The 14,741-nt window shown below is 37.5% G+C and overlaps 1 protein-coding gene across 2 annotated transcripts in view; it reads left to right on the forward strand.

Annotated features, from left to right (window-relative positions):
- Positions 1 to 14,741, forward strand: part of LOC136250349 (neurobeachin-like protein 1) — a 55,053-nt gene that overhangs the window by 85 nt on the left and 40,227 nt on the right. Inside the window, exons 2-16 of one of the 2 annotated variants that reach the window (XM_066042546.1) lie at positions 54 to 114; positions 1,804 to 1,937; positions 2,887 to 3,069; positions 5,800 to 5,881; positions 6,310 to 6,428; positions 7,118 to 7,191; positions 8,300 to 8,403; positions 8,852 to 9,010; positions 9,051 to 9,127; positions 9,633 to 9,697; positions 9,826 to 9,965; positions 10,336 to 10,518; positions 10,866 to 11,115; positions 12,834 to 13,039; positions 14,415 to 14,681. In XM_066042546.1, the coding sequence (XP_065898618.1) occupies positions 54 to 114; positions 1,804 to 1,937; positions 2,887 to 3,069; positions 5,800 to 5,881; positions 6,310 to 6,428; positions 7,118 to 7,191; positions 8,300 to 8,403; positions 8,852 to 9,010; positions 9,051 to 9,127; positions 9,633 to 9,697; positions 9,826 to 9,965; positions 10,336 to 10,518; positions 10,866 to 11,115; positions 12,834 to 13,039; positions 14,415 to 14,681 (2,104 nt within the window). The remainder of the gene's footprint in view (positions 1 to 53; positions 115 to 1,803; positions 1,938 to 2,886; positions 3,070 to 5,799; positions 5,882 to 6,309; positions 6,429 to 7,117; positions 7,192 to 8,299; positions 8,404 to 8,851; positions 9,011 to 9,050; positions 9,128 to 9,632; positions 9,698 to 9,825; positions 9,966 to 10,335; positions 10,519 to 10,865; positions 11,116 to 12,833; positions 13,040 to 14,414; positions 14,682 to 14,741) is intronic. The other variant, XM_066042547.1, reaches the window with a different exon arrangement.

Genomic DNA, 14,741 nt, shown 5'->3' on the forward strand with positions numbered 1-14,741 from the left:
TAAGCCTAGTAGTTTAGATGAAGCTAATTATTTGTAACATCTGCATCGTGTAGGTTGGATCTTAGTATGCTATGGCAGTCCTACCGAGCGGCGTTGGGCAGGAAAGAACTCGAAGTAAGTATAAGCGATAATGTTAGTAAGCTAAACATCAGCTAACTTGTAACATACACCGTGTCAGTAAGCGACGCGGGGAATGCTAGGAGACGTACGATTGCTACTGTAAGCTACTTCACAGCCCCCACCCACCACCGCTCATCTAGCTGAGGCATGCATTGTAAACGGGCTAGTGCTGGCTTCTGTTCCCCTTTTATTGCTAATGCTAAGTAAACCAGTGATGTGCCTCAGTAAACAACTCCAACAAAGGGTACTACAATAGTTAAATTATTATTGTATGGAGCTATGTATAATATATAGAGGTTTTAAGTTAATTGTTTCTAAAACAACCACATATTATATTGGCCATTCCTCAACTAACCAACCCCTATTATCAGAGATCTGAAGATAAGGGCATTGATTGGCTAAATGTGTGGTAGAATTATGATGGTGTTGCCTCAATATACATGGGTTGGTTGTCAGCCTAACTGTTGATAGCCAACCCATACTCCACAATTTATAGCAGGTTTCTAACAAGTACACATATTGAGATATATGTACTCTTGGTCACATAATATGTTGTCTACATCTTCTGTGTGTGCGTGTGTGTGCACACTTTCAAGCAATGCAGATATCAATGATGGCTTAACTGTCTCTGAAATAGTGCTGTAACGAATAGCAATTTTTACTATTCGAATAGTTGTGAACAAAATGACCGAATATTCAATTATTCTTTAAGCTTATGCTTCTATTGAACAAGTACTGAAACCTTTTGTTAAGGAGCAAGGTAAGCTGTCTTTTCTAAAATAGAATTTTTACAGCATAGATAGTGCTGAAACAATTATTCGGTTATTCGACTATTCAATAACACACTATTCAAATAATCATTAGCACTTTGTGCACTATATTCTGATGAAAAGCCAGCCTTGAAACTTAAGATTGTTGATGAAGTGATGTATCTACTCTGAAACTTTCGTATTTGCTATATACAGTACATCAGGTTCACATATAGATCCCAAAAATTATTCTATTACATAAGATCAGACCAGCAAGACTTGTGCAGGTGCTCTTATGAAACACTTGTGCAAGTTCATGTAGAAAAGATGTTGTTGGTATATGATATTAACATTATAAACAAGTCACAATTACCTCTGTGTCAGCTGCTGTTATTGAGGGATAACTTGCTATATTATAAATTGGTGCTCTCACTACATGCAAGTACCATCAATAATTGGGCAGCATATAAGAGAGTTAATAGCACTGTGGAGTCTGTGGACGCATCATTGTTGTGAACATTGTTTTAGTTGTCAGCCTTAAGGCCATTTCAACTTGATTAGTTGTTTCACGGTCCTGACCAACCCACCTTTTACATAGAAACCAGCCTCGTATTCTTGCAGTGCATTCAGCTGCTGTGTGCCTACAAATATCTTCTCTAAACGTAGGTAACACACTATGGCTGCTGTTTCGTCAAGACCATGCCTTCTTACTTGTGTTTTGTTATTTTGTACTCATTTTGTCTTCCTGATTTCTGTTATTTTTATGCTGACATACCAACCCAGGATTTTTGCCTGTGAAACAACTAATCAAGTTGAAGTGGTCTAATTCTGTGATGCTAGGAACAAAATTGTATGGTGTCAAGACCTGGGGTTTGTCTGTAGACATTCTCTATAGTAATCGGTTCATTTATTGGCTGGTATATTTTTCTTGCAGACCGCTGATAATCGTTGCCATGCGTACCTTCAAAAGAGCATAACAAAGGAAGGAATGGCTCCAGCTGCTCTGCCAGTTTCCATGAGAGATTCTCAAGAGCTACAACGGTATAAAGTGGATATTTTCAGCAGAGCGTAAGTGTGATCCTTAGTCAGTTAATTATCATAAAGCCCATGATTCTGGGGTTAATACAACAACAAAATAATGAGGTGGTGTTGGTCATTTTTAGTTTGTTTGAATTGACATGGTCACTGTAATGCGATGAAAAAAATACCCTTAGCTCACTTGACATAGTCACTATAGTGAGGAAATGGTATAGTGATATTTGCTGTGTAGTATATTTCAGCGATTCAGAGGGATTTCCTTCATGTGGGGTTATAGTGTTTTGTTTTGCTTTGTTTGTTTGTTTTATTAGTTCCCTGTACTCATACATTGATTATGTTGTTTGACTCACATAGTATGTAGGTATGTGTATGTGTGTGTGTGTGTGTGTACAAACATCAAATTAGTGCAACCATGCATGCACTTGGGGGATATACTGACTATATAGTATGTACAAGTTGAGCTGAATCCTGAAAAACAGCTAAAAATTAAGTGGATTTTTTCTCAACAGAGTTAACATTTCAGCCAACCAGATGATTAGTGATAACAGCAAAGGTGTCACAAACAGACACGCACGGTTTGGCTCCATTACAAGTTCAGAAAAGGGCTGCATGGACACTGTATTTATATGGCTTCCCCATAGGAAATGTATTGTGAAAGTTCTGATTGGCCGTAAATATTGTCAGACATTTGAACAAAAAGATTTAAAAATATTTTTAGGCGGGTCAAGCAGTACTACAAATGAGCCGAATTTCAAGATCATGTGTAATTGCATCCATGAATTAAAATGTTTTTGAGGATTTAGCTCAACGCGTACATGTTATAGAAGTGTTAATACAGTGAATCCATTTACATGTGTACACACAAAAGTATATTACGTACTGTTTTCATGCTGGCCTGCACTACATACATGCATGCATAAGTTTCTTGACATAAGATGTATATACCATGTACCGTATATTGCTTTTGTGTTGTTAATAGTTTTGATGAGTATCCTGCCAGCAGCTGGACATTGTCACGACAACCAGTTGACTTGTTGTCTAGCCTCAGGCAACACTACATGACCTCCATCATCCAACAGTTACAGGTGGTCACTGGGATTGTTGATCCTGAAGTGTATGATAGAGCAGCTGTCTTAGTGCAGTATCTGTGTGGATTAGTGAGGTGTGTAGTGTATCGTAATGTGTGTGTATTTGGGTTGGGGGGGGGGGGGGGTAGGAGGGTAAGTGCGTGTGCCCACATGCATTCATAGCGTGCATGTGTGTACACATTTAGTTGTTAGTAGTGTTTATATAGTACCAGAGTTGGGGTTGTTACACTAAAAATGTAACTAGTTACATATTACTCGTTACTTTTACGCGATGTAGCGCGCTACAGTTACATATTACTTACTGAAAAAAGTAACGAGTTACATATTACTCGCTATTCTGAGGGCTGTAGCTAGTAATAATATTACATATTACATTTGTTCGTTGTAAACTATAAAGTAAGTCCAACCTTCTAAATACAAGTTACCAGCCTACAACTACAAGTGACACGAGCGAGACAGCGACACACGTGTTTCTCTGGTGTAGTTCAGCCACAAATACATACTTTGTTGTTGTATCTTGGCCTCAAGGGCACTCCCCATACACTATCATTCTTTGTCCATGTCTATAACGCTATCTCCATTCTTGTCTGGACCCAAAATGCAATCAATCACATGCCTGGATACAATGCGCCTTAAAAGGAAGTAATGCGTTACATCCGTTACAATTTCCGGATGTAATATCCGTTAAATATTACTGGCTACTTTTAACACGTTATATTACTCGTTACTTTAAAAGTAATATTATTACATAACGTGTTACGTTTGTAACGTGTTACCCCCAACTCTGGATAGTACAGTACTAGCCTGCATCTGCGTATAGATATTTAGCGAGCATATCAAACAGTATAGTAGTACTGTTTGTACTGTTTAGTAGGGTCCCACAGGTGCCATCCAAAATTCTGCCATTAATATATAGCAATTATAGAAATATCATATACGACGTAAATCACTTTTACGGAATAGTCTTAGTGCACCTAATTTCGAATCCAGCAAACACTCACAGACAGCCAAACATTGAATTTTTTAAAAAAAGTTCTAAAGTTTGGTTTGGGTGCTTACCTGTTCCTTTTATTTGGATTACATTGTCATCTTCATGCAAGGAAACCACACTAAGGCATTAATTTTCCACATCGACACTCTCCTTAGAGGAGTGTATTTAGATGCCACAATAGTATAGTGCTTCCTTGATTATCTGACCCTCTTGGTACCAAGTCCTGTTCAGATAATCAAAAAGTTCTGGTAATCGAAGCCCATTCATTTGTATACAGAACCCCTTTCAATTACTCTAATAGAATGCACACCTTAGACAAAATACTCTAATAGAACAGTCATTTCAACTGTTTGGATAACTGAGTATTTGGATAATCAAAGGTCAGACAATTGAGGTAGCACTGTATTTAAGGTAATGTAAGTGGAGTAGATATGTGTAGTTGCACTTACAAAGCAATTGCATTGTCCGACCATGCTCCTAAACAATTAGAACACGCCACCACGCCCTTAATGATCAGAGCACACTGTGGCCACGCCTCTAACTGCAATAAGCTGCTGTAGAAAACTAGATATGGAAAACCACACCCCTTAGCATATTGTGTATATAGTTCACTTGAAACAGGTAGGGAGATTGAGATACTCTAATAAAGCAGTCACACATGTATAACACAACTATGCTATAGGGAAAAAGTCAACAAACTAGTACCAAGAATTAATGTGAGTTAATACTTATTAACTCTTACTAGTACAATTAATTTAAACAAGTTGATGTTGTGCTACTTCTAAAAACCAGGCGCCATGCAGCTAGCTAACTCATCTGGAATAACCATAGACAGTATATACTATGAATTAACCAACTATGTATTACTACTTTACAATGGGGTAGTTTGGGTTGTGCAATAATATAATTAGCTATTTCTCGTATTTCGTAATTCATGAAATATTCGTAATTCGTTCAATTACGTTGCTATGCACTGCTAAGGAAGCGTTTGTTAAATAAACCGCTTTTACCAACATATTACACACAAAACTATCTTCTAAACTGTTTTATAGTGTGACTAACGTGTTTTTCCCACAAATTCTCTCGACAAAACCTCAAAGCTGCTCTTCATTTTCGTTCGCGTACGTAAGGGATACGCCCCCTTTCAACTCTAAGCGATAGGCTATTCCAGGCGGTGTACGAGGCCTGCACCGTTGTTTTTCAGTTGCTAAATGCCTGAAAACCTCAAGGGGAAGGTAGTCTGAGGAAAGTCACCACACCCGTATTTCAGTCCGCCGAAAAGAAACCACCTCAGAGCAAAGTTCACTTGTGCAGAAGTTTAATACAGACTTCATTTCACTTTTACTTCTTACGTAAAAGCTGCTTTTATCGTTATTAAACGATTTTGCTCACGTGGGTGCGTACGGACAAACATAGGTAGATAGGTAGATAGGTAGATAGATAGGTACACACACACACACTTTTACGGAAACAATTTCAGTAAACCAGGCGCACGCCCACAGCCGGCTGTGGGCGTGCGCCTGGTTTAAAAATGAAGTAGGGTTCCAGCGATAAGCGGTATTGAAACAAGATATATGAATGATAATAGCTATTACAGCATAGGAAAATACCTACTTTGACATTCAACAGATGGTAGTAACATGGGATTTTCCCATATAGCTATGTTGTAATAGCTGCCATTATTCAAATATTCAAATATCTTGTTTCAATACTGTTTATCACTAAAACCCCTTCTAAATAGTTTACTATTAACACCATTTCATGTTATACACACATATCTACTCATATCATATTATGCTATTCATCACAATAGTTCACCAGATAATTACCAAACCATTGTCACCTTGAATACCACCTCTTCAGTACTACAGATTGGTCAACAGTGTCTCCAAATAGTGAGTAGTTCTGTCAGTTGTGTATTTGTGATAAATTCTCCCCGATACCTCAAAATTGATGACGAGTATTCTATTTAAATGTGTGAATTGTAGACCCATACATCACATCTCTTAGAGCTCTCAAAAAAAAACCCAACTCATTGTGTAGGTAAAATACAAATGCTACATACACTATTGATACTCCTTGTTTGTGTGATTTGCATATTTGATTGTTTAATTGTGTAATTGTATAACACTCAATATGTCACAAGATTATGACACTTGCGATACTTTATCAAACACTTGTAAAATCCCAATAGCCTTTTTTTGATGTTTAATCACATTCATGAGTGAAGTCATGATCTGCAGCGGTCACGAATTCTGACCAACATTCTCTGGAATATAACACTTTAAGTTATATACAGTACAAGTTACTCTATACTACACAGGCAATGGCTCATGATCTTGCTACACTACCTGCCAAGCTACTGACAGTGATGTCATATTGTGCCATCTACCTTCACTTCTTCTATGACCCAAACAAGAAATGGAAGATGCAGTTTGTACAGTAAGTGTGTACAGTAGAGCTGTAACTATCCAGTGTATTTGTACATTGTCTACAGACATATTGAGTAGAATATTCTTTAGGAATGGAAAGATCTATTCACTTGAATACCAACATACCTGGTCGGAGCAATTGGTCAGGCCAATTAGACCAATGCCGCTTGACCACTGGTCCATCAACTTCCTTTGCCCACTGGTATTTTAGGGTACCTGTATATAGAACTATATTAGGACTGAAATACTCTAATAGAGCAGTCACATCAATCTATCAGTTGCAGTGGTGTAGTTAGCAATGTTTTATCCTGAACAATTATTTAGTAACTACTCCAACCCTCACCACACATACTATGGACACTGGGACTAACCTAAGGCACTCTGATTATTAAGCTGTCCTCCAAGTCAGTTATTACATCAGTGCAGTGTTCTGAACATCAGTGCAGTGTTCTGAACATCAGTGCAGTGTTCTGAGTGTTTCACTGTTTTGTCAGCATTTAAAACTCCTAGATACTTGTAATGTTGGATGCTCATATAATTGCAGTACTAGATGTATGGTTGACTATGTGCAATGAAACCTCTCTGATTGGGTCACTCTTAAATATGGCCAACTGTCTAAACTGCTACCACTGAAGACAATATGTCCCTGATTGGCTAGTGTACATATATACATGTTCTCCTTGTTTTCTTTTGCTGTAGGCACTTGTCAAAGGTACAAGTCTCTGTTACAAATGTGTCACCAGTTGATGAGCATGTGCCTGCATTTTTCATTGGTTAGTATGTATTATAATACTCTAATAGAACACACACCATCTTTTGATGAGAATTATACCTACTGTGAGCTCTAGTACTGTATAGCTGGTTTTTTCATGAGTGTTAAATGTTGTGGGTAAAAATATTGCGTCACAAATTTTCGCGAACTCCGTGTTGTCACAAAAATAAATATTGTGGCTGTTTGTTATTTCTTAGATACTCAACGTGAGATATGCACAGAGAATAGATCCATAGTAGCAATTTTTTATTGTAACAGATCAATTTTGTGAATTCTTTTTTGATGCAAAAATAAATTCCTCATTATAAAACCAGCTATACGGTAAAACACAAGCCCAAACTTAATGAAGGTGTTTCATCCCATGAAACAGAAAAGAAAGCACACCTGATTCTGTTAAATACTGGGGTGCCTAAACTTGTCAGTAATTTTAACAGTCTGAGGAATGTGCCCACATGTATAGTGGTCAACACTGATCAGTACTCAAATAAAATAGCTACCACCAACCATTCACCTCAAACTTATACAAGTTAGGCCATCATTATTACATCCATCACCCAATAGAGCAAAAACTGATGCAGGTGGGAGGTGATTATTGATTATTAATTATACACTTGACTCTTATTATTTCAGTCTCTGACTGCTCTATTAGAGTATCTCGATCTTGAAGGCTGCCAGAACTGTACATCCATGTACCATGTTGAAGAAGAGTAGAGGGACTTCCACCCTTCTGCTATGTTTATATGCACAGCTAATGTATTTACCTTAAAAGTTGGTCACTCTGTGCCTCCTTCTATCATGAAATAATGCATTCATGTGATCTATAATCAAATAATAAAATTTGGTACAGCTACCTAAAAATTGATGCAGGCAGTGATGGGAAACAAGGAATTTAATACTGATGGCTTTAGTGACTCACATGTTTGTTCTCCTGTCTCTTGTGGCCACCGTGCCAATTCAGAAGCTGATTTTACAAGTTTAGTCTTATCTAAAATGTTGCCATTAAAACATGCACCACCCTGGCACCTAGCATGCAGTCTCTGCACATACACATATAATATATGCCTTACATACAAGGTGCAGACTAGTAACATTATGTACTGGTCTGGTAGGATTACTCAACATAGTAACGATTGATAAGGAATGTTCTGAAGAAATGATGAGGTTACAGTGTGAAGTGTTGCACATGTTTGGAGCCATCATGGCTGGCAGTAAAGTGAGTATGGAAACACTGCTGAGTGTGCGTGTGTGTGTGTGTGTGTTTGTATGTCTGTATGTACGTATGTGTGTGTGTGTTATAAATTGAATAAGAACTAGAACTGGTAAATTTTCACAAAATACAGACAAATTATTATGTGATGTGTATCAACTTGTGTAGTAAATAGTGACATTGAGCAAACCTTCACCAGATATATACACAACCAGTGGAGTGTTAAGTCACTGATAGAACTATTTAATTTTATTCTACCTATTATAGTCACTGCAATGTGCATGGTACAACTCACACTCAACAGTTCTGTATAGCTATTATACTCAGTGCTGGATTCACACCATTCATTACACAAAGTATTGTAATGATACTCTAATATAACAGTCGCTATTATCTAGGTGTCATCAAGAATGATATTTGCTACAAGTCTGGTATCATGCACTTGTTCTTACAGAGAAATGCTGGTGTGGTATTGAATGGCAAAACTGCTGCACTACTCTATACCCTATACCGAGGTGCTCCTTCAATTGGGTATACCCAGTTACAAGCCGTAGGGGCTAGAGTAATTGTACGAGCGGTAGTGACAGTGCACAGTTGGAAACCGCACAACCAGGTAAGGGTGTGTGACTGCATGATAGTGTCACCTATCACAGAATCCTGACCAGGAACAGCAATCAACAGTTGATGTACACGTGCTCCTTTATGGGATACTACACAGTCTAGTACCAAAGTAAGCAGATGGAAAATTATCCGTACTGTGATCCTCAGTGGATCCCTGGGGACCGTCTGGTTACAGTGTATGCAAATGAAATAGTTCGTGTCTCTGAGGTTGTGTGCAGGTCAAAAATGTTGAATATACATTTTAGGCTACTCTAATAGAACAATCATTTAGGTGCAGAAATTCAGGCACTGATGCATGAATAACTGAAGTTCTTCTGTACAGTGGAATTTGTTAAATACTCTCAAAATATGAATCTTTATAGGTCTCAAATTAATGTCCCCTGCCCCTAAGAATACTATTATAGTTGAAGTAGACCAATGAATTGTTAGTTTAGTGGTATCCTTACGTATATAAGTACAGAGCTGCAAGACAAAGTTTAGGAAATCCATTCACAATAATAGAGAAGGGATTAGCTAGTACAGCTCAGGTGAATGCTTTTCTGTACCACAATTGAAAGTTTTGTATCTTCATTCACTCATTGTTTGTTATCTTTGTTCTCCTCTAATCCCTTCAGGAAAAGCGAAGCTAATGATAAACCTCCAGCTAATATTGATGTCACTAAAACGTGCTTGTTGTTAGGTGAGTAAGTGTAGCTAGTGCTGTGTGTCCTCGAATGTTTAATCAAAGTTGATTATTGGAGGGTGAATAGTTGACTTAACTTAGATAATAACCAATTCTCCTTATAAAATTATTTTATTATATTACAGATACAATTCCGATGATTATCAATTACAAGAACTACAGTAGACCTCACTTGCAGAGACAATTCATTAAGTCAAAATGTTTCAACAGTATCATGTCCTCCATGGCAACCATTGTTGCCATTTATCCAAGATCATCTGAAGAGGTATATACAACATTAATGTGATTGCACTTCCACAGTTCTTGTACTTTGTTTCAATATTTTTGTGTATACTTCCTGACATTTGAGTTTTCTTTCTCATACCGTAAACAGGGAAAGTTTTGCTGGGCAAAAGTTTTTTTTTTTTTTTTTTTTGCGGTTTCAAGGCAAACCGTGAAAGTTTCCCCTCTAAATCAATAGTTTTACAGTGTACCATTATAGCTTGTGTTTAAGCTTAACTGTGAAACTTTCACCATGAATAGTCTCAGTAAGCCTTTACCACTTTCACCCAGCAAAACTTTCCCTGTTTATGGTATATTTTTGTCTTATTGGCGGTATCAATCATGAGTTATGTCCTACTTCATCTTATACACAGAGCTGTGATAGTTCAATACAACAGTTGTGTTGTAGCTGTCTCAAGGCACTGACGGCCATTTTGAAGGACAGTCAACAATCTAAGGAGATCTTCTCCAGTGTCATTGGTTATGCACAGCTGTTAAGTATTATTGAAAAACTGTGCCCCTTAAATCAAACCATCCTGGAAGCTGTCAAAGAAATGGTAAGCAGGAGATGTTATAAACATCATTTTATGGTAACTGTTTAATACACTACAATCAGTGCCCTTTATAATTAAACCCCCTTGATTGCTCCTTAAAATCAAAAGCTTCACTTTTCTTTGTTGACTGTTGTTGGAGCTCAAGTGAACATGAACTCAAGTATACAGTGACACAATATATCACTAAGCAGGCAGCAAAATCCTCTAATACTGTGTACAAGTGTAAACAATGCTGTAGCATGTTGTATATAAGGATAAAGTACTAAGGAATTCTGTATAATAAATGTGCTACTGCTGTTTACAAAATCTGTCCGTTGTTGTTAATTTATTTTGGTAATCTGTTTTCATAGGCAGTTGATGGGTTTATGAAAAGGCGACCAATACCAATTTGTAATCTGGATCCAGTAATAATGGTGTGCAGTTGCTTCTTCCGCTTGTCAATGTCCACTCAGTTATGGTGGTTGAGCCAATTGGTGGAGATCATTGACCCATGTGTGCACAACCAGCAGAAGTGTTGTCTTGGTGGGTTCATTAGTCACCTGCTCTCACTACTTGCACAATGCCAGAGTGGAAAACAGCAACTACATGATGATGTAATGGGTGAGTATGAACGTGTGTGTGTGTGTGTGTGCGTGCGTGCGTGCGTGCGTGCGTGCGTGCGTGCGTGCGTGCGTGCGTGTGTGTGTGAGAGAGAGAGTAGTTACTGTATAGTAGATCGCTTGTAGCACAAAGAGTACAGAGCACACACAGCAAAGCGTAGTACTTTACATGGGGGTCTGCCCCAGGAAAAAAAAATTCTAATTAGCAAGTTTAGAATATAAATCTGGAAGTACATAATATATGCTAATCAATAATCACAACAGTAGCATCCAAGAAAGAAGGTAATTTACTGCTCTATTAGGATATCTGATTGTTCTATTAAAGTATCTTGATCTTTACAAAAAGTGGTCAGGTTGAAGCCTGATCAACCGGACTGATGGTGCTGCCCCTGTGTGTTTGTTGTGGGCTTTGTTTTACCTGAGGAAGCAAATATCAACTGCACATATGTGACCCACTGAGCGAAAACCCGACTTGTTTGCATAATTCTGTTTTAGAGATGAATGTCATTGAAATACATTGGGTAAAAATGTGTGCTATATAAATAATGTTATGCAACATTTTAATCGCTTCAGTAAACGGTGAAGGAAGACTCGAATCGAATAATCTAATATAGCAGTGGATTTGCCTATTCACGGAGAGTAGAAATATCTTTGTTTCGTTTTTGTACCATGGAGTATACGTGAGTTACATTTGTTTGTTTACGTTGTGGTAAAACATAACTTTATCGTTGCCGTTTTTAAGCTTGAACATCCTTCTTGCTTGATAGCATGAGTGTATTTAAGTCGAACACTACACCTTGATGAATGCCCCAGTTCATGGTGAATAGAATGGCACAAGTCCCAACTCTGTAGCCTATTGCACTTGAGAGTTATGATCGATTAAACGGGCGCCTGTAATTTTTTCCTTATAGGCACTGTATAAATCAATTGTTTTGCTCTTCTTATTGTCTATTGCTATTACTCCAAAACCACTTACCAGAGATGGCTGAAACTTTACAGTCCATTGGTTTTTTCCTCGAATCTTGTTTTATGACAAAAATGTCATAAAATAAGATTCGAGGAAAATGCAAACAAGTCGGGTTTTTGCTCGGCAGGTCACATTAATGGCTGAAATTCAGGTGGGACTTTGAGTGCCCTTACTTTATAGTGCTACCCTCTGGAAGATTTGAGACTCATAGCACCTGTGTTTCTGGGTAGGTGTACAGCAACCAAAAGTTTTACTTTTATGTGTAGTGTGTTAGCTGAACACATTCTCACTAATTATCTGAACAAAGCTATCTGTAAACTTTCAAATGTGTATTCAGTATTGTGTACTGATTAACCCATCTAGTTACATACCGTAAATCCAAGTACTTTCATGTTTTTTTTTGTTTTTTTTGTTTTTTTGTTTTTTTGCAAGCTGAAGAAAATCTGAGAAAAGTTTTATCTGTTGAAAGTGCCCAAAAAATGAAATTTTGTGAAGCATTTTAAGCCACATAGTTTACAAAAAAAGATTGCTTACCAAATGTTTCCCAGTAGTTTGATTACTCACAATTGATATTAATTATACAGTCGGTTGACAAAATAATATAATGTGAATACGCATTACACCTAGGTAGTACAACCTTAGTATGCACTGTATCGGTGTGTATAATGTATTGCATATCACTACATGTGTGAAATAGAATCTTCTATACTTTACCCCATCCCCACTTTCATTTTATTGTTTTATCTATCCAGCTAAGCTGATAGAGTTGATTGAGATACTAGCTAGTCATTCCATCAGTTCTGTGGAGATGAAGGCCTTCCTGAGACTGCTTGGTCCTAATAACGAGGGACACCTGCCCACATACTCTCACATCTTACAAAGACTGCTACTGAAAATGGCAATGAAGAACACACGTATATTTCCTCTTCATTATATTGACCTCACTTCTCCAGAATCTGTAAGTGATTTTACTGTGTATAATATCCACACAAAAATAGCCAAGCTTTGAAAAAATGGCGCAGCCTTAAAAAGCCTGGGTGAAAAAGTTGTGAAATTAAAGGTGGTGGCTAAGAAATGGCTGCAATAATGTTGATGTTTCAAATTATCAAAAGGCACTGCTATGATAATCAGCCTATGTACACACCAATTTCCAAGTTATTTCTATACTCAGTTTACACTGTAACCATCATGATGACAGAAATTTGATTTTTTCACATGAATAATGCCCATAGCTCCTTGGATATTCATCAGATTCATAGCAAACTTGATATGTGAATTCACCTTTATACGTTCTTCACTTGTCCCAAAGGTTGAGGCAATCAAGTTATTGTATATCAATTTTTGCAAAGTGTGTGATAATAAATCGAAGCTCCTACAGCTTAAGAAGAAAAAACGAAGAAATTCAATTGAAACTTTGAATGCCACAAGTGGCTGGTGCAAAATTTGATTAAATTTGCTGTGTGGTCTACTCTACCTGGCAGACAGCTATAATGCAAATGTACTTTGGAGAAAGGGACCATGGAGCAATGCATGCATGAAAATGCTGTTTTTTCCTCTTCCTGTCAATATACTTACGGGGTGGCACGCTGGCTTTCTTGGCCGCACAACACACCAATGTGTGTTTTGATATATTATATATATATATCCCATGGAAAATGACTTACAGGAAAGGAGCACATTCCTTGAAATTCTTGCAAATATTTTGCAAGTTGATTTTGTTTTGAAAGAATCGCAATTGGGTATTTTTTTCTGAAATGATTATGGGCTGTTTTGCAATGAAGAACTTTCTTGTTGGTTACTAAATACCATGAAGCACACATTGTATACCAATACCCTCCTAACAAGCACAACATGTTTTAATACCACAATGTGCCCTTGTGGCATTATTCTGACAACAAATGGCTCATATAACCCCGACCAGTTCATAAAATTGATTCCATTTAGGTTACCTCAAATTTATATTAGACCATCAGTTACTGTACTTCAGAATAGTTGAAGTACTAATGTACATGGTCCATGTTTGATAACAAGTGTACACTGTACACATGTAGAGGTATGGTTATATGGTAGAGTGAATCCTCAGTTATCTGAGCACCTTTACTGTTAGAGTTTAGACAAAAGTGTTCATGTAAGTGAATTTGTTCAAATAACTGAAGCCCATTGATTCATGTACAGAGCTCTGTTTAATGGAATGCACGCTCATGACAAACACCCTAATTATGCAGTCAGTCGAGGTGCTCAGATGACAGAAGTTCAAATATCCGATGATCCATTGTACATGTGTACAGCACGCACATGCTGCATGCTAGTATACATTTTGTATTGTTCTATAGGCTATTAGTTTGAGGATGCCACTAAACATGAAGGCAGTAGGTGGAGGGTTCACCTTTCATGCCTGGGTGTCTCTTGGGCCATCTTTGTCTTTTGAAACATCTGGAGCACTGAGAAAGAGAATGCTATATTATTTTGGAGCACCCAATGGAGCTAGTTTTCAGGCATTCTTTCGTAACAGTGGCAAACTGGTGGTTGCTGTGGTAACCAAGAAAGGAGAATTTATAAATTTATACTTGCAAGATTGTCCGTTACCCCCTTTTAAGTGGGTAAGTGTATTTGTATGTATTTTAATAAGTTAGTGTTTGTTTGACTATCCATCTATTCTC

This window comes from Dysidea avara, chromosome 3 (genome assembly GCF_963678975.1).
Source record: "Dysidea avara chromosome 3, odDysAvar1.4, whole genome shotgun sequence".
Lineage (NCBI taxonomy): Eukaryota > Metazoa > Porifera > Demospongiae > Dictyoceratida > Dysideidae > Dysidea > Dysidea avara.